At 51.8% G+C, this 26194-nt stretch overlaps 1 protein-coding gene across 2 annotated transcripts in view; it reads right to left on the minus strand.

The window, feature by feature from the left end:
- Positions 1 to 26194, minus strand: part of ERGIC1 (endoplasmic reticulum-golgi intermediate compartment 1) — a 119669-nt gene that overhangs the window by 5170 nt on the left and 88305 nt on the right. For both annotated transcript variants that reach the window (XM_023218948.1, XM_023218949.3), the window contains 4 exons: positions 23551 to 23655; positions 21050 to 21110; positions 15142 to 15242; positions 12359 to 12481 (listed from right to left, as the gene is read on the minus strand). In XM_023218948.1, the coding sequence (XP_023074716.1) occupies positions 12359 to 12481; positions 15142 to 15242; positions 21050 to 21110; positions 23551 to 23655 (390 nt within the window). The remainder of the gene's footprint in view (positions 1 to 12358; positions 12482 to 15141; positions 15243 to 21049; positions 21111 to 23550; positions 23656 to 26194) is intronic.

The following is a 26194-nucleotide window of genomic DNA, read 5'->3' on the forward strand; positions in this document are numbered from 1 at the left end:
GATGGAGTCTCACTCTTGTCGTCCAGATTGGAGGTGATCTTGGCTCACTGCAACCTCTGCTCCTGAGTTCAAGAGATACTCCTGCCTCAGCCTCCCAAGTAGCTGGGATTACAGGCGCCCATCACCATGCCCAGCTAATTTTTGCATTTTTAGTAGAGATGGGGTTTCACCATGTTGGCCAGGATAGTCTCGAATCCCTGACTTCAACTGATCTGCCCGCCTCGGCCTCCCAAAGTGCTGGGATTACAGGTGTCAGCCACCATGCCTGGTTCCGTGACTTAAAACAAACAAACAAAAAATGCTGAGAGAACTCTAGCGGCCAGGCCCACATTGCCACGGCCCTGCTTTCATTATTTTATCTCTCATCCCTCAGGCCTCCCCAACACACTGGCAGTCAGTAGGAGGTGACTGGAATGAGGTGACGTAGTCACAGGAGGGGGTTCTGGCACTCCCAGGAGTGGCACTTCCTGGATTCTGACATATGGAAAGATTCAGAAATGTCCAGTGCCAGGGCGTTTCCACACCTGAACTCGCTCAGGGAAGTGGCTGGTCATGGCTGTCCTTGTCTTAGAAGGTCACCATGCCTACTGGAACATGGGGAGATGCAGCCACGAGGCTCTGCCAGGTGGTGTGTCTGCCTTGGCATTCAGGCCCTACATGGGCGGCAGCAAGATGACAGGCTTTGCCATTGAGGATTCCTGGGATGATGTGGGAACAATGGGATCCAACAGCAGATATTCTGAAGCTGGAGGAGATGCCGGCGGGATCTCAGGAACTCACAGAGGGGAGGGCAGGGGTGCCACTGGCAGGAGGGAAGACGGTGATTGGCATGTCCCTGGGCTGTGGGGACGGGGCCTGGGAGGAACACTAATGCATTAAAATGAAAACAAAGCCAATTGCAGTCCTGACACTTAGTTCCCACAGTCTGTTGTTGTTCACACAGAGAAACGAGGCCTCTCCAGGGAAGCCCAGGGCAAAGCTGGGGCTGGGAGGTGTGTACCTCCCTGTTGGACATGGTGAGGGTGGCACGAGGTGAGGGCTGGGGAGTCCACACGGCTTTCCTGCCATGGCAGCAGAGAGCACCCAGCCTTTGGAGGCTGCATCGTGGCATCACTTGCTAATTCTAGCCGTGGGAGAGCCTTTATGGGCCTCAGTTTCTTCACCTATAAAACAGGAAAGCCAGCCGGGTGCAGTGGCTCATGCCTGCAATCCCAGCACTTTGGGAGGCCAAGGTAGGAGGATCACGTGAACTCAGGAGATTGCGACCAGCCTGGTCACATGGTGAAACCTGTTTCTACTAAAAACACAAAAATTAGCTGGGCATGGTGGCAGGCGCCTGTAATCCCAGCTACTCGGAAGGCTGATGCATGAGAATTGCTTGAACCTGGGAAGTGGAGGGTGCAGTGAGTTGAGATTCAGCCACTGCACTCCAGCTGAAGTGACAGAGCAAGGCTGTTGCCAAAATAAATAAATACATAAATAAAAACAAACATAAAGCGGGAAAAGCCCTGCTGCTCTGCTGAAAACACATCTGGAGCACCTAGCACTTAGATGTTCAGTAAACGAAACCTGATCTTATCTTTCAGTTCACTGGAAGGCTCTAACCTTGTGGTTAAGATCTGGAATTTTCTAAACCTGAGACCCACTCAACCAGAAAAATCAGTAAAATATTACTTATTCCCCAGAGCATACCTTTGGGTCTCAACTTCCGTTCTCTCTCTGGCACTTTTAGCAGAGGGCAGGATGAGTCATATAAGAACAGGACAGCAAGAGTGTCCCAGGCACCACGGGCAGACTCTCTGTGGCTGCCGGGGGCCCACGCACTCTAAGGGCCCTCTGAAGTTACCCAGCAACCCGTTCAACAGATCGGGTAGCTGAGGCCCAGACAGGGTGTCCTCAGGTGAGTGCCAAGATGTGTGTGTGATGAAGAACATCCCCGTGGGGCAAAGCACCTTAGGCCAGAAGTGGGTTCCACCCTCTGGCCAGTGAGGGAGCTCCCTAAATCTCACCACCTCAAGTCTATCTGGAAAACTCTCATTTTCCTGAATGCCCAAGGGAGAGAAGATAGCAGACATAACTGACCACATGGGCGGTGCACAAGACGCGTTTGTTGAATCAGTAAAGGAGTGAGTGAAAGAATGAGGAGCGGATGGGTGGGTTCCAGAGTGAGGGAATGAATGACCTGCTCAGGAAAGGCACAGAGTTCCACAGCCAAGGCAGGGGCAAAGGTGGCTTGCTCAGGGGAGTCAGTCGGGGGCGTGGGGAAGGCAGTGCTGATGAAAAGGTGGGCCTGGAGGGGGAGACCCCGGCTGGGGCAGGCAGGAGGTGCCCCTCTCCACTAAGTTGCTGCGCCTGGAGACCCTGCACCTGGAAAGCGATGCCATGGAGGGTGTGGGCTTTGGAGGCTGGCAGAACTGGCTTGGACCCCTCCCATCCATGTGCTCTTGTGCCACCCTAGCTCCTGGTGCCTGTTTTGTGGCTTTTAAAAATGGGAAGACTGGCCGGCCATGGTGGTTCGTGCCTGTAACCCCAGCACTTTGGGAGGCCGAGGCGGGTGGATCACCTGAGGTTGGGAGTTCGAGACCAGCCTGGTCAACATGGTGAAACCCTGTCTCTACTAAAAGTACAAAAATTAGCCGAGCATGGTGGCAGGTGCCTGTAATCCTAGTTACTCAGGAGGCTTGAACTCGGGAGGTGGAGGTTGCAGTGAGTCGAGATGGCGCCACTGCACTCCAGCCTGGGCAATAAGAGTGAAACTCCGTCTCAAAAAAAAAAAAAAAAAAGGGGAAGACTAATCCTTACCCCTTAGGACTGTGGTGGCATTGACTGAGAGTGGCTTAGTCCCTTGCCGCTGCCATACTCTTGTATCTCCCAGCCTGGCCTCAAGGCTTGGGGACAACCTGGGGCGGGGTCTTCCCCGTGGGGGATGAGGAAGCAGGGCCGCTGAGCCAGGAAGGGCCACCTCAGCCTGTGCACGCACCACTGCTCTGGGCAGCAGCCACAGCTCCAGAAACAGAAACAAGGACAGTTCAATACCTGAGCCCCAGTGAGTCAGAGGGCAGTGCAGGAAGCGGCATTCATCAGACGTCACCCGATAATGCCCCTCTGTGCCCACCAGCAACTTCCTCCCAGGGGCCCCGTCAGCTTCTTGGCCTCCCACTGTGACAAGAATGAAGTCAGCCTGTCTACCTTTAAAAGAGGTGCGTGTGTGTTTCCCTTACATTTTCATTATGGTTCTTAATTCCTTAGGGGAAGGATGTGTTAGGCACACGGGAGGGGGAGCTAAACGCCTGTTTTTCCACCAGCACAAACGCCTTCCCAGTGCATTAGTACCCCCTCCCCATTACTCTCCCACAGCGTGCAATGGAGAGGCACCACACACACCGCCGTGGGAGTGAGACTGTGGGCTTTGGAGCAGACACTCCTGGGGTCCAACCCCAGCTCTGTGGCCCTGGCCGGGAAAGCCAGTTTACCTCTCTGAGCCTCAGCTTCCCCCATCTGTAGAATGGGGCCCACTGCAGGGACTGGGATGACACTGTCCAGCTGCCTGCTGCACCCTAAGTGCCCAGGAACTGTTCAGTCACTTTCCTTGTTCAGTCAGCACTGCTTTAAAATCGTGTGGAGGAGGCGCGGCATGAGGAAATAAATAATGAATTGGAGTCTCATCAGGCTCCAGCAGCGGCAGACAGGCTGGAGCCGGGGATGAGAACACCAAAGCCGTGGAGGAGGCAGAAGTTGGGGGTGTAGTCGTGGAAGGGAAGTGGTTGACTGGGCCCTGGAAAGGCTGGGAATGGGGGAGGAGAGGGTGTGGTATCAGGCCTTCCAAAGCTCCGGGGGCCTCGGGAGAGTAGAGGCCTCCCCCTGACATTTTTACAATTCCTACGGGCTGCAAAATACCCACCCACCCCACCTCGAAAGAACTCACTTTGGTTGAACATCTATTATGTGCTGGGTCTGAGATGGCACCTTCTCTTTTCTCATTCAATCCTTGCCACTGCTAGGTGACCCTCATTTCACAGAGAAGAACACAGAAGGTCAGAGAGGGAATGACTTGTCCACGGTCACAGGGCTACCGAGTAAGCAAGGATCACTAGAAGCCAGGTTTGGGAGGCTGCCAAGGGCCTGCTTTTTCTCTTAGCCCACCTTGCCTCATTCCCAGCCGGAAGACTCTTCCTAGCCCCTCTTCACGTACAGATAGCTCCCATGCAGGGAATCTGTCTTCTCAATTCTGTTAAGGTTTACGTACCAAATTTCCTGACGTAAGGGATCCCCGTCAGCAAGGGCTGTGAAGTAAGAAGCTGTGCATCTATAAAAACCAGCCTGGTGTGCAAAATGGAGCCCACTCGGTCTCATGTTCCTCTTCCGCCTCCGAACCTGCTCTGGGAGTGTGTGCGCCAGGAGGCCCCTGTCTGTGTGCAGACCCAGTTTGGAGCAATCTATCTCTGGAACACAACCTTCTTGAAGATCTAGTTCAGCTCGGAATACCACGGAAGGATCTGAACTGAAGCGTTTCGCACATTTCCAGACCTGAATCACCAAGCTCCTAATATGGGTTCTGTTCTGTCCCTTGGAGAACAGAAATCGTCTTGGTGGGGGGTGTACCAAGGCGTACAACTCTCCTTCTATTTGCTCACTGTTTGACACCTATTTATTCCCACATTGATGCACTGGATCTAGAGATCAGCGATGACTAAACCTGGCTTTGTCGGAGCTCATGGTCCAAGGAAGGGAGACACCGAGGGAACTCTGAGCAGGGTAGTGGGGGCAGAGAGGAGAGAACCGAGGCTGCATATGAGAGCTCTGAGGGCTGTCCTGCCACTCCAGGGTCAAGACGGTCATTTTTCCAACTCACATCATCTTAATGGGTAGAACCTTCTCAGTTTGAAGTTTGTCTCTTGTCAATTCTTCTTTTTTGAGATGGAGTCTTGCTCTGTCACCCACACTGGAGTGCAATGGCACAATCTCGGCTCACTGCAACCTCCATCTCCCTGGTTCAAGCGATTCTCCTGCCTCAGCCTCCCAGGTAGCTGGGATTACAGGTGCACACCACCATGCCTGGCTAATTTTTGTATTTTTAGTAGAGACGGGGTTTCACCATGTTAGTTAGGTTGGTCTTGAACTCCCGACCTCATGATCTACCCGCCTCGGCCTTCCAAAGTGCTGGGATTACAGGCGTGAGCCACCACGCCCAGCCTTGTCAATTCTTCTTAATGCCCACTGCCCTCTTTCCTGCCCCAGCCCTTGCTGCCTTAGTTTCTGGCAAATGTTTGCAGAAGCCTAAACAGATGAACAAAAGGTATGAGATATGGGCAGGAAAACTTGCAAACTATCAGCCAATCTGCCTCAGATGGACGATGGCTTTTTTAATGGTTTGTATGTGTGAAGCTGTGATTTCACCATGCATATTCACAATAAAATAAAACTTTGTTTCCTGCTCTAATATTTCTTCCTGATTCCCAGGATGAAAGTCACCGTATCAAATGATCCTGGTGTCTGTCTTACCAGGAGTTCTATGACTTCTGGGGGCTTTGTTGCTGCAACACCCCTGACAGCCCTTGTTTTGGAAGACAGAGGCTCCCAAGACAGTGCTGGGGGTAGGGGATGTTGCAGAGGCAGGCACTGGGGTCACGTTCGAGCCTTGCCATTTGCTGACTGTGTGTTCGTGGATGAGTTTTTTCACCTTTCTGAGCCTCATTTAATTCATTTATAAAACAGGAACAAAATCATCTACCTTGAGGGGTTGTTGGGAGGGCTAAAGGAGGTAACTATGTAATTACCTGGCACATAGTAGGTGCTTAATAGGGGTAGCTATATGATCACTTTTTCCCCTCATCCTGTCTGGCTAGGGAAAATATGATCTTTTTTTTTTTTTTTTTCTTTTTTGAGACAAGGCTGGAGTGCAGTGGCATGATCTTGGCTCACTGCAGCCTCCACCTCCCGGGTATAAGTGATTCTCCTGCCTCAGCCTCCACAGTAGCTGGGACTACAGGCATGCACCACCACACCTGGATAATTGTTTGTATTTTTAGTAGAGACGAGGTTTTGCCATGTTGGCCCGGCTGGTCTTGAACTCCTAGCCTCAGGCGATCTGCCCACCTTGGCCTCCCAAAGTGCTGGAATTACAGGTGTGAGCCACTGTGCCCAGCTGAAAATATGATCACTTCTTTAGGCAGCTGCCCCTTACACATTTCTGAGCACCTGTGTCCAGGCCAGGCCCTTCACTGGATGCTGGGGACACAGGTAAGTCAGACCTGGAGGTCATCATCAGGCCTGGCAACCAGGCAGGGCAATCTAAAGTCTGGGGGATCAGTCCCCTGGTTAGAAAGCATGAAGGAGGGCGGCAGAGAGGAACGTCTGTGGGTGGGGCTCCCTGTAGCAACTCTCCCTCATACCCAAGTTAAGCCCTGGCCAAGGGCCCTGAGCACCGCTCGAGTTAAGTGAACTGCACAAATCTTCAAGAATGACAAGTTTTGAGTAGCACGCAACGGGAGGGTGTCATCGCCATCCGGTACTCCTTGGTGGGCAAAAACCATCCCGGCCATACTGGCCCGACTGGTGCTTTGTGACTTCTGGCTGTTCCTCCAAAATAAAATTAACCACTCAAGGAAAGAGATCTGACACCTCTGAAGCCATCCAGTCTGTCACCACAACCCACTTGAAGGCAATCTCAATCTCAAAAAGGGAGCTTCAGCAAGTGGCAGGGGACAAATGTGTTGTGTGGGAGGGGAGCACTTTGGAGGGGATTACTTGCATGTCGTCAAACACGATCTGTTTACTCCCTTAGCACTGGAATGTTCTGATAGAGCACAGAACATCGCTCTGAGCAAGGTGCCCCACGTGCCGAGACAGAGGAGCTCCAGGAAGCCTGGCTAGAGACTCCCAGGAGGAACAACTGCTTAGGCTGGGGATCAACAAGCCCTTTCGGGACCCCTGGGGGGGGGAACCTGGAAGCAGCCAGGTACTTAACACTCGGCAATGCATCTGGGAGGCCCCACCTGCCTCTACCCTCCCTCCCTCCAGCCCACCCACAGCTGCCTCCCAGCCCCGCAGCCGCCACATGACGACATCCTGACCTAAGTCCCTCTTCGTCTCCAGCCCCTCTAAGGAGCTATTTGCAGAGGCCCCCATTTGCCGTTTAGGGGCTTTGCACGCAAGTGTTTGATTTTAAAAAGAGAGAAAGAGAGGCCACAGCAGGTGCCTCCACTTCCATCCCGGCCCCACCCCACCCTCCGAGGGCTCCCAGGGATCTTTGTGCCGTGTGTGTATGTGTGTGTTTGAGTGCTGGCGTCATCCCCACATCTGCTGCCCTGTGACAAGGGCCTTTGAAGCTCCACAATGACGCCATCTGCCAGGCACAGCCGGCCGGCTGGCTCCTTCAGAGCTGACCCCACGGTTACCATGGCAACCAAGGTGGTGGCACGGGGCCTTCAGAAGAACCACCAGGCTAATGATGTCAGGAGGTTCCCTGCAGCAGTGTGGCCCACAAGCCCGGGGCTTTGTCAGCCCATGCTTGAGCAGAGGTGGGTGGGGCAGAGATGGAGGACAGGCTGGTGGCCAAGGACAGGAAGAGAAGAAGGAGTCATGGAGGCATTGGGTCTCTGACGAAGGAAGTGTCTTCCCTGTGGCTTCTCGGAGCCTCCTGCTCTCAGAAGGTCAGTGGCTCACTGGGGAGTCCGTCACCTGCCAAAGGGGGTGGCACGGCGTGCATAGGACACGTTACACTGGGCACCTCTGCGCATAGTATTCCCTTTCCTGGGGCCCTTTCTCCTCAGCTCAATGCCCATCACAGGATTCCCTTCTTGGAGCTTCCCAAACAAAGGGGATGGCGCCCTCTCATTTGCCTGCAGTGTCAGGCACACATCTCCACTACAGCCCCGCCAATGCTCCCTGCGCTCACGCATCTGCCCCACCAGCGGGGTCTCCTTGAAGGCAGGGACTGTGTATGATTCAGCTGACCCTGGTGCCTGCTACAGAGGCCGGCACATGGTGAATTCTAGCAAATGTTAAGTGAATAAATGAAACCCTTCATTTCTCAGCCACTTGCCAAGTGATTTCTTTTCTTTTCTTTTTTTTTTTTCTGAGATGGAGTCTCATTCTGTCCAGACTGGAGTGCAGTGGCGTGATCTCGGCTCACTGCAATCTCTGCCTGCCAGGTTCAAGCAATTCTTCTGCCTCAGCCTCCCAAGTAGCTGGGACGACAAGCATACACCACCATGCCCGGCTAATTTTTTGTATTTTCAGTGGACACGGGGTTTCACAATGCTGGTCAGGCTGGTCTCAAACTCCTGACCTGGTGATCCGCCCACCTCGGCCTCCCAAAGTGCTGGGATTACAGGTGTGAGCCACCGCACCCGGCCAATTTATTATTATTTTGTGAGACAGAGTCTCGCTCTGGCACCCAGGCTGGAATACAGTGGCATGATCTTGGCTCACTGCAACATCCGCTTCCTGGGTTCAAGTGATTCTCCTTCCTCAGCCTCCCGAGTAGCTGGGACTACAAATGCCTACCCCCATGCCTGGCTAATTTTTGTATTTTCAGTAGAGATGAGGTTTTGCGATGTTGACCAGGCTGGTCTTGAACTCCTGATCTCAAGTGATACCTCTGCCTCAGCCTCCCAAAGTGCTGGGATTACAGGCATAAGCCACCATGCCCGGCCATTACCAGGTGATTTTTAATGCCCAGAGTCTCAGCTGCTTTCCATACAACAGCAAACAGAAACAGGGACAGAGAAGAGCCTTCTGAACCCTACTGTGAGGCATGGATGGAGGGGGTTTCTCTGCTACAGTCAATGCTACAGGTGCTAGGGCCTCTGAGGAGTGTTCTAGACCTGCATGGAGGCACCAGAGAACCTACTTGTATCTCTGTGTGTGGCTTATCGTGGGAATGAAGTAGGAGAGCTGGAGTAAGAATCAGCACCAAGACCCACTTGGGGTGTGCTACCCTGTGGGGTCTTGGGTGAAATCATTTGCTCACAAATCCCCTGATTTTTTGGGTCCTGGGGTCTGTGCATCTCCCCTCAGAGTAGCTACATCCACGTCCCTGCACACCAGTAGTACATGTGGGTTCCCATGGCTTCACATCTTCCCAATCTTTGTAGTAGCAGGTTTTCAATTTTTTTTTTTTTTTTTTTTTGAGATGGAGTCTTGCTCTGTCACCCAGGCTGGAGTGCAGTGGCGCAATCTCGGCTCGCTACAAGCTCCGCCTCCTGGGTTCACACCATTCTCCTGCCTCATCCTCCCCAGTAGCTGGAACTACAGGTGCCCGCCACCACGCCCAGCTAACTTTTTGTATTTGTAGTAGAGACGGGGTTTCACCGTGTTAGCCAAGTTGATCTCGATCTCCTGACCTCGTGATCCACCCGCCTCGGTCTTCCAAAGTGCTGGGATTACAGGCATGAGCCACCACGACTGGCCTTCTTTTTTTTTTTGAGACGGAGTCTCACTCTGTTGCCCAGGCTGGAGTGCAGTGAAGCGATCCTGGCTCACCACAACCTCTGCCTCCCACGTTCAGGTGAATCTCCCATCTCAGCCTCCCACCATGCCCTGCTAATTTTTGTATTTTTAGTAGTGCTTTGTCATGTTGGCTAGACTGGTCTTGAATTCCTGGCCTCAGGTGATCTGCCTGCCTCAGCCTCCCAAAGTGCTGGAATTACAGGTGTGAGCCGGCCAAGTTTTCAATTTCTGTCAGTCTAATAGGATTCAATTGGGCCTTTTAATTTTTTCATTTTTCTGAGACCAGGTCTCACTTTGTTGCCCAGGCTGGAGTGCAGTGGCACCATCATGGCTCAATGCAGTGTCAACCTCCCACGCTCAAGCAGTCCTCCCACCCCAGCCTCCCAAGTAGCTGAAACTACAGGCATGCACCACTATGTCTAGCTAACTTTCTAACTTTTCTTTTGTAGGGATGGGGTCTTGCTGTGGTAATCAGGCTGGTTTCAAAATCCTGGCCTCAAGTGATCCTCCTGCTTCCACCTCTCTAGAGTGCTGGGATTATAGGTTTGAGCTACCATGTCTGGCCTGAATTGAGTCTTGTTTTAAATCTCATCCCTCCAGTTTCTAGTGAACTTGAGCATCTTTTCACTGCCAGTATCATCTCCTCTGTGAAGAGCTGGTCCTTGGCCTTGTCTATTTTTTTTTTTGGTTGTTAACTTTTTCTTTTCTTTTTTTTTTTTTTTTGAGACGGAGTCTCGCTCTGTCACCTAGGCTGGAGTGCAGTGGCTGGATCTCAGCTCACTGCAAGCTCCGCCTCCCGGGTTTACACCATTCTCCTGCCTCAGCCTCCCAAGCAGCTAGGACTACAGGCGCCCGCCACCTCGCCCGGCTAGTTTTTTGTCTTTTTAGTAGAGACGGAATCACCATGTTAGCCAGGATGGTCTCAATCTCCTGACCTCGTGATCCGCCCACCTCGGCCTCCCAAAGTGCTGGGATTACAGGCTGGAGCCACCGTGCCCGGCCTGGTTGTTAACTTTTTCTTACTGATCTCTAGGAGTTCTTTACATATGAATTCTGAAGGCTACCTCTTTCCCATATGTGTGGCCAGTATCTTCCCAGGCTGCGTGTGGTGTTTTTGCTTTATGTTATGTGCCATTTGTTGAACAGAAGTTTCTAACTTTTATGTGGTCAAAGAGAACAGCAAAAAACTGTCTGAGGCTCATGTAAGCACCAGACTTATGACACCCTTTGTATGTCTCTGTCTGTTTTGTGGAGGTTTTTGTTTTGTTTTTTAGAGAAAGGGTCTCGCTCTGTTGCCCAGGCTGGAGTGCAGTGGTATGATCATGACTCACTGTAGCCTTAAAATCCTGGGCTCAAGTGATCCTCACCTCAGCCTCCTAAGTAGCTGGGACTACAGCTGCATACACCACCACATCCAGCTAATTTAAGATTCTTAGAGATAAGCTTTCACAATGTTGCCCAGGCTGGTTTCAAACTCCTGGCCTCAAGCGATCCTCCCGCCTCAGCCTCCCAAAGTGCTGGGACTACAAGTGTGAGCCACTGTGCCCCGTCCTACTTGGCTTTTCATATCTACAAAGAGCTTCTCCTTTCACGATCTCCTGAGTCCCACAAGGCCCTGGGAGGTGGCAGGAAAGATGAGAAGGCAGAGGCCCTGTCACAGCATCCCACTGTTCTGCTTCCTGGCACCCACTCTTTCCTCTTCTAGTAGCTGGCCCCTGCCTTTTCTCTTGAGGAACCTCATTCCTCACAATCTCTGTCCCTGTGGTTTGGATGGGGTTGACACCAGAGCAGGTACAGGGCCTAAGCCTGGCCAACCAGAGCATTTGATTTCCCAGGCCACAAGGATGGCATGAGGCCTGAGCTGGGCCAGTGAGAGCACTGTCCTATCTAGGACTTGGTTAGAATGACTGAGAAAGAGGCCATTTCTACTGGTAAATTCTACTTGAAGATGAAGTCAGTATAGAGGAAAGCAGATCCGAAGACAGAGACCTATTCCTGGCAATGTTTAAGGCTGGATCCAGCCATGCCTGAGACCTTCTACTCCTCAGGCCAGCTCAAGGTCTGGTTCTGGATCTTCGGTAACAGAGTCCTGACTAATACTGACCTAGTTATTATGGGAAATCAAAGAGCCAAGACCTTTGATCTTGAACCATCATTACAAGTATAAAGAAGTACAGAAAAATAAGGGCCTCCCAATGCTATATTTATCTTTAGGTCTCAGTTTCCAAATCTGTGAAGTAGGGATAGCTCCCCTGTCTCTTCCATCTCGGCTAACTCTGGCTTCTTCAGTGCCTCCTGGGCCTCTTGGGTGAAGTAGGGCACCCTGGCCCTCCTGTTCTGACCCCAAGGACCTTCTGAATGGGAGGCCAGGAAACAGTAGACGTGATAGAAATAATCAGCATAAAGGAAAACTAACATCAGCTTGAAGCCGCCCTAGAGAACGCTGGACGTGGTAAAGACCACGGCAAAAAAGAGAGAACAGGGAGGAAGGAAAGAGAAAAATCTGACCCTATCAGCAGCTACAACTGGAAATTAGACCTGAAAAAAATGAGTTAAATCTTTGGTGCAAAATTGCTAAGAATAATTTCCATAACAATAAAAAACTGGAGAAAATCCTAAACATCTACTGAAACCATATGGAGATCTGCTTCAGGAATTAAATGGATTTCGGGGCATTCCCCTCTGGAAAATACTTTCTAGAAAAAACGTCATTGATACTGATGTGTTTCTGAGAACATTTCTCAGCATCCTTCGGGTCGAAGCCTCCTGTGCGCAGCCAGAGCCGCTAGCCCTGTAGGCTACATCCTGTTTCAGCAAGAACAGGTGAGGGGCACCAAGGAAAGGGGCCCAGAGCAGGCGCAGGGTGGCTGGCTCAGGGCCCAGCCCACTGCCCCAGGCCACTCACCGTAGTGATGAATCTGTACAGCGGCTGCCGTCTCTCTGTGTACTTGACCGTGATGGGGCTGAGGTCGTAGCGGAACCAGATGGCAGGGATGATGCGGCCTGTGTGGCTGTAGGCGACGTATTCCTGGGGTAGAGGATATGAGAATCAGAAGTACAAACTGTGTCCCAGGGTGGGTGGGTCCCCCAGTAACCCTCCAGAAAGGACTTCCCTCCCTCTCTGTTCCACAAAGCCAGACTCCCCCACTCCCTCTCTCAATCCCTTCTCCTGGAGGCCCTGGACTCTGCTGTGCACAGCTGGGCATTTCTGACCCCCTTGGTTGTTTAGAAATTGACCATGTGAGCTGCAAGCAGCACCAGAATCAGAACATACATTAGAAAGCAGAGCTGTAAAAGGAAAAGTGTAATTGTTGGCTGAGTAAAGGCCTATGGCCTCCTTCAACCCCTAGGCCATGCGAAATCAATTCATTTATTCAACAATGGTTTGCTGAACACCTCCACTGTGGTGGCCCATGGCTGGCTGCTGGGGACCCTGAGGTGAGCAAGTCCTGCCCTTTCCCCAGAGGGAGTCACAGTCTGCAGAAGGAGGAAAACGTAAAAATATCCCTAACACAGCGACATCACGCATGTTGGATGGAGGGTCATAGACAGTTGAGGGGGCTATGAACAAATGAACGAATGACCCGTTCTCCCAGGAGGCATCTGGGAGACTGGGGAGGGGACATTCTGAGCCACACATGATGGATAAGCAGGAGACCTGGGGTGTGTGTGTGTGTGTGTGTGTGTGTGTGATGGGTATAAACGCCGTGTGGGGAGTGCACTAGCTTCTTCAGAGGAATGGACTGAACTGCAAAGCCAGAAGGCCCCGCCCTGCCACCAACCTTCCCGAGAATTCACACAGCAGGGACTAAGGATACTAAGGGGCTGAGCTAACAGTGCGCCCTTGGGCCAGCCCCTCCCTCCCTCAGGGACTTAGTTTCCCCATCTAAACACTGATGGGCCTGGGATGATGGCTCCTGGGATCTCTCCAGTTCAGGCACTTCAAGGTGCTAAAATCTGCAACAACTGGAGACCATATTGAACCACTGGGGTACCCCCAACCCCAAATGCTGAGCCTGAGGAGCCCAGGCCGCTCCAGAGGTAACACTGAGCCCTGACCTCCCACTGGGTCACTGCTGCCTGCTCCCAGGGCAGAGTGCGGCTGCAGCCACAGAGAAGCTGAGCAAGCTGTTCTGGCTGCTCGGCCTCACCAAAGCACTGGGAAAAGGAGCTTTGAGTAAGGGAAGATCAGCTTTCTCCAGGAGAGCTTCTGGGGTACGTTGACTGTCTGGGTCACAGCCTAGAGCTGAGGGACAGAGAAAAAGAGTGAAAAATAGCAACAGTCAGTATCCTTTACCTAAAGGTTTTTTTTTTTTTGGTGGGCTAGGCATTTTTGAAAACATTGCCTCACGTGACAGCAATCTTATAAAGTATCATCTCCATTTTATGAATGAGTAAACTGAGGCACACAGTGGCTATGTGACATGTCACGGGTCAACAGCTAGTGAATGTCTGAGCTGGAATTTGAACTGCAGTGTGGTCCTGAGCTTGCATCTGTGCTTTTTCATCTGTTAGTTGCTATGAGCATGTGAGGGTTACAATGAGATGCCCCTTGTGAAACATTGAATAAAAGAAACAGAGCTCCCGGGAACATCCATTTAGGGCGAGTCAGAACAGAGGGACTAAGTCACTGGACAGAGAGCAGCTCGCAGGTGGGCAGACTCACAGCCCCTTCCTTAGACTGAGGCATGAGGTGATCAAGAAGCCAGGCTCTGGAGCTCAAGGAAAACCTGTTCTAATCCCCACTCAGCCACTTTATAGCTCTACAACCACCTCTCAGTGCCTCAATGGCCAAATCAACAAAATGGGCTCAATAACAGTCTCAACATCAGAGCTGTCATGATGACTGAGAAGATGGAAGAAGAGAGCTTAGCACATCTAGCCCCCAGGAAGTACTCAGTGACTGACAGCTATGCCTCCTATTATTGTTATAATTAACTGAACTAAACAGGTAACACTTATAAGGGGTTTGGGCAGCCTTGGAATGGAAGAAAAAGGACAGTCCCAGTGCTAAGTGGGAAAAACCCATCCACCAGGGTCTAGCAGGGGCATCTCAACCAACAGGCTTCAAGTATTCATGTCCCATTGGTGTGGTGCTCCCGGGGAAGCCCGAGGCTGTCTTGGCTTGAGACTACTAATTTCTGGGCCATCCCACTCTGCAGACTCTGACCATGCTCTGCTGCCCACTAAGGCCTGGTGTCTTCTCCATGACTTTGAGTGTTGGGGTCCTGGGGACACCCCTGTCAATCAACAGCAAATTAATCAATAGCCATCTTGGTGTGACTCAGCAGCCTCATGAGTTTGGGTAAAGTGCCTGTGCCCTGAGAGCAGGAGTGTCTGTGTGTGTTGAGCACACTGGGGTCTGTGTCTAAAGGACTCGGACCAGATGCAGGGCTGTTTGAGAAACAGCCCTGCAACCCCAGGACCTTTGTAGGACGGGGCCTACCTGCTCTTTCTCAAACCCTATCTCCTGGTAGATCTGTTCTCCTTGACTCTGAGACTGCCACATGGCAGGGACTAGGCCTTTCCCCTTTACCCAGAGACAGAGCCTGGCCCAAGCTAACCCCCAGGAAAGGCCTCCAGAAAGGAACCGGAAGAAAGTGCGTTGGTGCAGCCGCCTGTCGTCTCTGCTCTCCGTCAGCAGAGGGCGCCGCCGCACAAAGCTCGGCCCAGCCATCGCCTGCGTACCTTGTTGGCCACCGTGTACTGGTAGGAGTACCGCTGCTTGCCACTCTTGTCCTCATAAACCGTGGGTACAATCTTTAGGATGTAGTCGTGGGAGGCCAGGGCTGCGGGAAGAACACAGCAGAATGAAGCAGGGGGACGGGCACTGCCCGCTGACAGCTCTATGTCATTTCAGTCCTAATCCTAACCCCCCTGGGCACGACAGGGGGCTCATTCCCCACAGTTTTACCACCAACCAACTGCTCTTCATCTTCTCCCCTTGGACACCAGGAATTGGGAGACTCTATCCATCAGGATCTTCCTCCTGCACTGTATACATTATTAAAATTCTGGAAACAACCCAAACGTCCATCGACAGAGCAACCATGAAAGAGTGAGTGTTGGCTGGGCGCGGTCGCTTACACCTGTAATCCCAGTACTTTGGGAGGCCGAGGCAGGTGGATCTTCTGCAGTCAGGAGTTCGAGACCAGCCTGGCCAAGATGGTGAAACCCTGTCTCTACTAAAAATTCAAAAATCCCAGCTACTCAGGAGGCTGAGGCAGGAGAATCGCCTGAACCTGGGAGGCGGAGGTTGCAGCGAGCTAAGATCACACCACTGCACTCCAGCCTGGGCGACAGAGCAAGACTCCGTCTCAAAAAAAAAAAAAAAAAAAAAGTGGGTGCTAGGAGCAGCTATTCTCCAACAGAGAAAAGAACCAAGTCATGGATTGGGGGAGGGGGAGGCACTCTCTATCCATGTACATATATAGGAGAATTATCTGGAAAGATGCCCAAGGAACCACGGGCAGCTTTAGCTTCTGGGGAGGAAGGCAGGATTTGAGAAAGATCCCATTTCATTGTACAACCTCTGATATTGTTTGAATAGTTTTACTTTTAAAACAAACTATGTTTCAGTATTAAAAAGAAAAGAGCCTATCAACCAGAAAAACTGCACCGGAAAATGGGGAAAGAAAGCAACGGCAGATCAGTTCTTCCTGGATGGGGGAGCTGCTGAAGGCAGGGATGGAGCCTTACTCATCTCTGTGTCCCCAGAGCCCCGTGCAGGGCCTGGTACCAAGTGGACCGTGGCAAATGCTTACTGAATGAATGAACGGATGGAAGGATGACTGGACAGGGGCATGAATGAAAGCACAGATGAATCAGCTGCTGATAAGCATGAGGTAACTGGAGTCCAATGCTGGGCTAATAGAATGCTGGCCCAGAGCGGCCAGATATCACCCAGGAAAGGTATGAACTGTCCTGGGCCTTCTGGGATGCTTACAGGAAGCTCATGGGCCTTCCAGAATCTCGGGTCATGGACTACAGAGCTAAAATAACACAGCAATTTAGGCCTGTGGGTTCTAATCCTGGTCGCATAGTCGAGTCAGTCCTCTTCTGTAAGAAGGCTGGGGATGCAGATAGCATTCACTGCCCTAACACTCCCTCCCTGCCCCGACACTCCCTTCCTGTCCCTTCCTGCCAAAGCCACATCTCAGTAAGCGAAGGAAGTGCTTCCTGAATTGTTCTGAGTGGGTTCCTCTGAAAACCTGAGAAAAGTCCTGCAGCCGCAGAGCCAAGTCCACGAAGACTCCAACATCTCTCTGTTCAACCCTGTAATGGTTCTCAGATGTCAGAAGCAGTCGAATCATTTGCATTAAAGGACACCTGGACCTCTTTCCAGGAGCAGCCCACTAAATGGGTCAAGGGTGGAGCTCAGTATTTGCATTTTTAAAACAAGAGCCAAGACCACGCTTGACAGTGGTGTCCAAATGCCTATTGCCCTAGGTTAAAAATGTGAAGAAATGAAAAAGTGAATGCCTTATCAAAATCACCCCTGTAATATTTCTTGTTAAAACTTGTACAAGGCTGGACATGGTGGCTGACACCTGTAATGCCAGCACTTAGGGAGGCTGAGGTGGGCAGATCACTTGAGGTCAGGAGTTCAAGACCAGCCTGGCCAACATGGTGAAACCCCATCTCTACTAAAACTACAAAAATTAGCCAGGCATGGTGGCACACACCTGTAGTCCCAGCTACTAGGGAGGCCGAGGCAGGAGAATCGCTGGTTGCAGAGAGGTGTCACTGCTCTCCACCCTGGGCAATAGAGCGAGACTCCATCTCAAAAAAAAAAAAAATTGTACAAAACACAGGTGATCACCAAGGGCAAAAAAAAAAAAAAAAAATCACCCATAAATTCACCATCAGAAAACTATGGTTCACATTCTTACATGTAAACTGCCAGACATGTTTACATATACATTTATATTTTCCTAAAATAGCACCATACTGTATCTTTTTGTAAGAACTGAACATCGTGAACAACTTTTCAGGTCTAAGACACAGAACATAAGCTCCATAGAGAGTTTGTTTTATTCATCTCTCTATCCCCAGAACCTAGCTCAATGCCCAGCATATAGTAGGTGCTCAATAAATGTTTGCTGCCTGACTGCCAGCAAGGTCCTGACACTCCTCACTCATCTTGGGCAGTTACCATACTCAATCAACCCCCTATGCCTGAATACTGACGTGGTTCCTCATTTTCATTCTTACAAACAATCACCTAATGAACATTATTTTCCTAGATCTTTGTACACTCTCTTAATTATTTCCTTAGCTTACTCTCCTATGAGTACAATTGATGACTCAAAGGCAATGACCATTTTTAAGGCCTTTGATACAATTTGCCAAGTGCCCACTGGAGACTCTGCAGTTAATTACACCCATGTGGACTCCTTGTGAGTTGACCATTCCTAGAGACTGCTGGCTCCAACCTGGTCTAGGCCGGCCCACATTCCCTTCAGGCTCACTCCCTCCTCCCCTACCCGCAAAATCTTCTTATGGAAGAATTCAAATCTAAAACATAGGTAATCGTATAATGGACTCCCACGTACCCATTTCCCAACTTCAGCAATTACCAACATATGGCCAATCTTGTTTCATCCCTATCCCGCCACTGGAGTGGGGCCCAGAATCTGTGTTTTTAAACCAGCAGCCCATATATATGTGTGTGTGTGTATACTTATATACACATATACACACACAAATATATATGACAGCCCATATTATGTGTTACATATACATGACAAGCTGGTTTCATCCCAGTTACGTCATTTGGGACCAGTTAAACAATTCAGCATCACAATACCAGACACAATTCGATATAGGAAAGGTTCTCCTTAGATTCTGCCCTAGGGAATCTCGTTCCTGAAGTTAGCTGTTGATGACAATGAAGAGAATGGCCAACATTTATTGAGCACTCACAATGTGGCAGGCCGTGTACTAAACTCTGTACACGCATCTCATTAATCCTCATGGCGAGGCTTAAGGTGGAGAGGATTCTTCCCACTTTACAGATGCAAAAACTAGGGCTTAGCAGAGTTAAATGACTTTCCCAAGACCACAGGGCTGGGAAAGAGTGGAGCGGGACACTGGAGGCCAAGGTCCTCACGACCGAACTGCACCACCATCCGGCCGGAGCTCTTCCACGGTGGCCTCCAGGCCTCTATTAATCGATTATATACCCACTATACCCTGGGCACAGGGCTGGGTCCTGGGGACAAAGCAGTGGGCAAGGCAGAGTGCTATGCTGTAGCTCGTGCAACAGCCAAGGGCAGCAGATGACTGGGAGAACAAGGTGATTTCAGAGAGTAGTCTACGCTAGGAAGAAAAAACAGGTTTGTCCTTAGGAGTGGGGGTTACTTTAGATAGGGTGACCAGCGAGGGCTTCTTGGAGGTGCTGGCATTTGAACTGAGACCTTAATGCTAAGAAGCAACCCCCACAGCAAGACCTGGGTACAGAGGGACCTACAAAGGCACAGGCCCAGTGCTGGGGACTGAGCTTGGGAGCCGAGGAAATAAAAGCCAGCCCTCCCCCGGCTGTCCATTGCTTGATCTCATACGTTTTTCTCTCCACTTAAGCCAGCCTGAGATGACTTTTGTCACTAGCCCTGGAGAAGGCAAGGTTTTCTGTCCACACCCTCTCTCTGCTTGCACACTCTGGGCCGTCGTCTTAGCTTGATCCTCTTTCCTGTCCAGCAGCTGAGGCGTCCATCATAGCTGCAAACATTTGTGGACGGCCAACGTGGGATGGCATGTTACCATGACACAAAACGACAATGACCATAGCACCACACCAAGAATCATCTACCTCTATTACAACCAGACATTTGCATTCAAATAAGGAGGTGCTGCCATATACTTATCCGTTGCTGGAGGCAGCATGAATGGGAACCAGCCACAGCTAGAAAGCAATCGGGTAACACAGCACCAGCCCTGTACATATCAGAGGCATTACTGCCACGCTGAAACACCGAAAACAGTAGATGCTTCCAGTGAGAAGACAATGCCTTAGAAAAGCCAAGCAGAGCCGGGCACCGTGGCTCAAGCCTGTAATCCCAGCACTTTGGGAGGCCGAGACGGGCAGATCACGAGGTCAGAAGATCGAGACCATCCTGGCTAACCCGGTGAAACCCCGTCTCTACTAAAAAAAAAAAAAAATAGCTGGGCGAGGTGGCGGGCGCCTGTGGTCCCAGCTACTCGGGAGGCTGAGGCAGGAGAATGGCGTAAACCCAGGAGGCGGAGCTTGCAGTGAGCTGAGATCCGGCCACTGCACTCCAGCCTGGGCGACAGAGCGAGACTCTGTCTCAGATAAAAAAAAAAGAAAAGCCGAGCAGAGGGGGACAGATCACCTGAGGTCAGGAGTTCGAGACCAGCCTGGCCAACGTGGGGAAACCCTGTCTCTACTAAAAATACAAAAAATTAGCCAGGCATAGTGGCAGGCACCTGTAATCCCAATTACCCAGAGACTGAGACAGGAGAATTGCTTGAACCCGGGAGGCTGAGGTTGCAGTGAGCCGAGACTGTGCCATTGAACTCTAGCCTGGGTGGCAGAGAGACTCCGTCTCAAAAAGAAAAAAAAGAAAGAAAAGCAGAGCAGAGCTGCACAATGGACAACTGCGCTCCCATTACAACTGGAAACTAAGAAAATCGTGGCGATGTAATAAGGTCAGGTACAAAAAGCAGACAGTCAACTGCGATCCATGCCTTGGAAAAAAAGAAAAGTGACTTCTGCTTATGGACAAGGATTCACAGGGACACAGAAAAATGAGGTTTGATTTGTCAGGGGGCAGGTCACAGAGGAATGTTTTCTTTGCCTTGGATCCCTGACAATGGGGGAGCAAACACATTTCAGGAAACAATAAGAAAAGACGTGGATTAAAAGGTGAGCTCAGGTGAGGAAATAAGAAAAATCCAGGTACCCTGTGCAGCAGTGGGTCTGCGAGTCTGCTTGAGCAGACAGGCCTCCCGGGCCCATTCTGTGCACGGGTCTGAGGCCATGTGAGCTCATGTGTGTTGGTGTGCACGCACAGGTATGCATTCTCTCCTGTCTGCGTGTGGAGATGTGCTGTTTTCTTTGATCTGGGCCAAGGTGCCAGGGAGCTGAGGAGGATGAGGACTCTAGGAGGAGCCACTGTCGATGGGAGGAGTTTGAGCAGGAGGAGAGTGAGGTGTGGGGGAGGCAGCCATGTGGTCAGACCTGACTGGGCCACCCACAGACCTGTTCTCATGATGCGACCTGGAGCCAGAACAGATTCTGGTTCTGCCGTAGCTCCCTGTGGGATCTTAGGTAATTAGTTCAACTAAGGATGATGATGTGGCTGTGATGACAGCAACAATAATGGTAATAGGTGGGATCCACTGTGTGTGTGCATCTGCTGTGCCAAGGGATGGCATGTACCTTCCCCGGGACAAGCCTTCTTCCTTCTCCGTCAGATGGGGCTGGGTCCACCTTCCCACTGGCTAGCTGTGGGAATGGCGCGTGAGCAGCCTCCCTGCCTTGGAGTGGGTGCCCCCACCCCTCTGCCCTCCCCTATCCCTGCCTGCTGTACTGGGCATCTTGGAGCAGAAGGCTGTTCCCAGCAGGGATACATACGGTTGGAGGTGAGTCTGTCTGCTCCCCCGAGAGCATTGAAAGCTCCGTGGACGTTCTGGACCTGTGGAAAAATTCAGCGAGGGATGGTCCCCAGGACACCTCCACCTCCAGGCCTGGCCCTGGTTGTGGGGGATGACCAGGTGCCACCTGGTCTAGGAACCCTACCAGTGTGTAAAAGGGGGCTCCAGCAGATTTGTGGTGAGCAAGAGGCAGCACGGGCCTGGCACACAGTAGGCACAAGCTTGTTTCCCATTTCTAGCACCTACTATGTGCTGCTCTGTCCTGGCCCCTTCATATAATTTCATTTCATGCCCCAAATGATGTATCATTGGGCCCATTTTACAGAAGAGCAAATCAAGGCTTGGAAAGACACCAAACTTGCCCAGCTGGTAAGTGGCTAAGCTAAACTCTGAAATCAGGTCTGTCTGACACTAAGCTGGACTCTTTCCATGAGGCCACACAGAAAATTCAAGTGAACGTGGATTCTGGGTCCAGAAGGTTTCTCCTGAGATCCCAGGGTCTTCTGAAAGGTCCACAGCGGAGTCCAGGCAGGGGTGCCCCAGCGTGTGGGTCCCCCATCATGCCTGCTGCAGAGAACACATGGCAGGTGTGAAGAGAACCCTCCTCCGGGCAGCGGGGTGGGCTGCTGTAGAGTGGGACTGAAAACCACATCCCACCTTTTCTCTGAGGACAATGGGAAACCAGGTTGGCCTCAAGGAACATCTAAAGAAGGACAAGGCATGCCTGGTAAGTGGAGCATGCTACCACGGGCATAGTTAACAGGGGTTATTGAGCTAGACACCCTGGAGGGCTTCCTGGAGGAAATGACATTGACACCAAGATCTGGAGGAAAGTGGGAAGTTAAACTGGCGAGCAGCATGTACAGAGGCTTGAGTCTGGAGACAGGCCCACATGGCCCCCAGGAGGAAGGAAGTGAGGTGTCTGAATAGAAGGAAGGAGGAGACATCAGAGAAGTAGGTGGGGACATGATTCTGTGGAGATGGCCACTCCAGGAGCGGCGGACAGCAGCAGGGAGGGTGGCGCAATCCCTGATCTTGGTCTCGGGAGGCTGATGTTTACTGAGCACTTCACACAACTGCATGTTCTCAACAAGCAATTCCTCACCACCTGGAAGGAGCTGCGATTCCTCAACAAGGAAAAGGAAGTTTGTCTATTTGCTGCCTTGAGACTGACCATGAGAAGGCTTCATTTCTAACCCATGAGAACGGTGGTTACGCAGACAACAAGGCTAGAATGTTCTCTTCCATTGTCACGTGTCATGGCTTTATCTCACATTTATTTGTACCATTTATTTTTATTTTTATTTTTTATTTTTTTGAGAGGAGTCTTACTGTGTCACCCAGGCTGGAGTGCAGTGGCACGATCCTGGCTCACTGCAATCTCCATCTCCCGGGTTCAAGCGATTCTCCTGCCTCAGCCTCCTGAGTAGCTGGGATTACAGGTGCCTGCCACCACACCTGGCTAATTTTTGTATTTTTAGTAGAAACGGAGGTTCACCATGTTGGCCAGGGTGGTCTCAAACTTCTGACCTCAAGCAGTTCGCCCACCTCAGCCTCCCAAAGTGCTGGGATTACAGGCGTGAGCCACCACGCCCGGCTTGTACCATTATTTGATTAATATCTGTCTTCCCCTCTAGACTGGAAGCTCCAGGTGGGCAGGGACCATGTTTGTCCTCACCAAGGTATGCAAGGCCTGGAACATGGTAGGTACTTCATACATATTTGTTGAATAGATGGATGGACAGAAAATGAATGGATGGATGGGCCCTAAGCTAATTTTGTACATTTTTTTTTTTAAATCAGATTTCCAACCCACTAATGACTAAACTTGGGACCGTAGTTTCTGTGTCCTTCTGTTTTGCCCCTGTGTGCCGCAATGTGAGACCACTGCTCCTCCCTCCTCAGCTCCTCCTCTGCTCCTCTCCCCTCCACCCTGCCTTGGTCTGGGCCCTTCTCTCACTTCCCTGCCTATAGTCTTGCCTCCTGGGTCCATCTTCCTTGCTGCAGATGGGTGCTCTGAGTCACCAACCAGACCTTCAGTCTCCACCTTCCTCAATCTAACATGGGTCTCTCACACCCCACACACCCCACCTCCTGGCTCCCACTTCAGGCAAGTGTTTCTGGGCCCTCTCAGCTGTCGAGCGAGCCCTTGTGCCCAGGGCCTCTGGCATCTTGGCACAGAACAACATACCATGCCACATATGCTTACTGATCCATTTTTCTGAAAGCAACCTTGAGGGTCTTTCATATGAAAACCACCAGCTGGGTGCTGTAGGAGAGGGGTGATATTTGAGACACCCCCTGCCTAGGACCCACTTCCCTGTTCTGTTCCTGGTGAAACCCTTCTTACCCTTCCAGGCTTGGTTCAGATGTCACTTTAGGGTAGCTCTTCCTTGTCCCCAGAGAGGACAGAGGGCACTGGGTGACACAGCCCCAGAAGGCCCACCCCCAGCCATGCCATCTCGAGTGTCCCCTGCTCACCTGTAGCGTGTCCCCAAAGGAGAGCTTGTGGATGACATGCGTCATGTCCGGGTTCTGTGGTTGGGCTGTGGCACTGTGTGTGGACACGTGGAAGTTGCCAGGGACCTGGGGGAGAAATGCTGAGTTTCAGGAGTCTGGTCAACTTCTCCAGGGGGTGGAACACTGGGGCTTCGCCCTGTGTGATCCAGGGAGGACACTGGAATCAGGCAGATCTGGGTTTGGATCCTGCTCGTATCATTTTCAACTGTGCAAAGGAGTCGTCCCATCTCTCTGGGCCTCAGGCTCCTCATCTGCAGAATGGGGGCACTACCATAGCTTCCGAGGGCGCTGCCAGGACTATCTGGTGAGAGGGGGCATGTGAACTGCCCATCTGGGCAACGGGCACAAAGCCCGGACTCATGGCAGCTGCTCCCCCTCCAGCTCTGTGGATTCTGGGTGGCTGACCCCACAGTGGGCTGGGGGATGACCTTTGAGCCTGCAGACTAACGGGGCTTCCTCGGAGTCCAAATTCCTATCATTTCCTACCCAAGTTTGCCCCAGTGCCCTAGACAGGGGATCCCTGATAGACAGACTGTGGTAGCCTCATCTCTTCCCCAGGTCTCAAACCCTTGAGAGCCAAGCCAGCAAGAGGTGCCAGATGAGTATTTATAGAACGAAGGATGCTGGTGACAGCCATGTGGCAGAAGCCACCTCAGCTTCTCCCTGTTTCAGCACAAAGTCCCTCCTCCTTCTCCTCCTCCTCCTCCTCCCCTCACCCCCCAGATGCTCAGACTAGAACTCTTGGTATGATCCCGGAACCCCCGTCTCACTCCTGACATCCCATCCCTCAGCTGAAACCCTGTCAGTCCACCTTCCAAACACACCTGGCACCTGACCTCTTCTCTGCTGCCCTGGTCCAAGGTCGTCTCTTCATGGAGAAATGGCAGGCTCCTCCCTGGGCTCCCAGCTTCCACGTTCCCCACAGCCTGGGTCTTTCCCCAATAATGACTGGTAAGATCTTTTTAAACCTACATCAGATCTTATCACTCCTCTGCCCAGAACCCTCCACGGCTTCTATTCTCTCAGAGTCCAAGTCCATGTCCTCGGGGTGGACCACAGGCCACATCTGGCCACTGGTCAAGCATCATGTCCCCACCTCCTGGCCTCCTGCCCATGTCCTCTGCTGCTTCCTGCATGATCTCCCTGCCGTGCCGGGAACAGCATCCGGTGTGGCTCCATTTCAAGCCTTTGTGCCTGACCCCTTCCTGGGACCCTCTTCCACATGGCCCTCCCTTGGCCCCTCAGGGCCCAACAGAGAGGCCCTCCATGTCCACCTGTGCACAAGAGCATCCTGGCCCCCATTCCCCAACCCCTTACCTGCTACAGCCTCTGGGATCACCTGCCATCTCATACCCATCTGGTTCTCATCTGCCTCCTTGCATTAGCAGGTCCACACCCTGCTGCGCTCCCCAGACTCCGACGCATAGCAGGCACTCAATAGACACTTCTCGAATGAATGAATGACTAAACAACACTGAATCCTTCGACTTTGTGATCTGATAATTCCCATTTTACAGAAAAGAAAATGGAGGCTCAGAGCAGCGAAGAACCTTGCTAAGGTCACATGTTGAGAGCTGCAGTCTGAGCTCACGTCTGTTGAGGGACGCGCTGCTCCCTCCTCTGATGCCGGATGCCATCTACCTCCGCAGCCTGGGCTGATGGCCACATGGCGCCAGTCCTTCAGGAGGTGCCAGGACTGGGGAGATGAGCAGACAAGAATCTGGCCTTGGCCAAGCCCCTGTGACACAGACTTGGAACAGACAATGAGACTCTGTGGGATCCACCCTGACCCAGAGGACTCTGCAGACCATGGGGGTTACACGAAAGGCCCCCGGCTCAATGGAGGGTGCAGGCTATATTCAGGGAGGGCTTCCCAGGGGAAAGGACATCCTGTGCTAAGGCTCTGAAGATGAGTCTGCATTACTCAGGAAGAGAGGGAAAAGCATCTGGGCAGAGGGAACAGCACGAACAGGTGCAGAGGACAGAAACTGCCCAGCATGCGGGCATGTCTAAGGAACTAAAAGAGTCTGGTATTATTGAACTCCAAATGAGATGGGGGTCGGGGTGCTGGCAGCAGCAGGAAACAAAGAGGCACAAGGGAGGAGCTGGGGCTGTTTATCAAAGGCCTCCAAATGCCACACTAAAAACTCAGGGGTTACCTTATCCCAGCCCAATGAAGAAGAGTGTGCGAGCTGTGTCCGAGGAGGGAACACAGCTTACTGTGCAGCAGCGCATCGAAGTCTGACTTTGTAAGCATGTCTGTTTCAAACACAAAGCTGCGGACTTCCTGCAGGAATATTCCTTCTTCAGCAGGGCCCGAGCCTGTGGCTGACAGGGGAGGCATCAAGCTGACAGCCCGCGGCCTCAGCCTCAGCAAACTCGCAGTGGAGCATGCCGTGGGCCACAGTGGAGAAGGGACACTTGCTGGATCAGGAGAGGAGCAGAAACAACAGCGTGGCAAGATCTCCCTCGAGGAACAGCATCACCTGCTTCAGGGACCCAGTAACCCATGGTAGAGCGGTTGCTCTGAGTTCTACATGTGGCCTCAAGCCCACCCCACTTCCTAGTTGGGGGGCCTTAGGCGAGGTCAGTAACCACTCCATGC

The sequence above is a fragment of the Piliocolobus tephrosceles genome, chromosome 4 (genome assembly GCF_002776525.5).
Source record: "Piliocolobus tephrosceles isolate RC106 chromosome 4, ASM277652v3, whole genome shotgun sequence".
Taxonomy (NCBI): Eukaryota; Metazoa; Chordata; class Mammalia; order Primates; family Cercopithecidae; genus Piliocolobus; species Piliocolobus tephrosceles.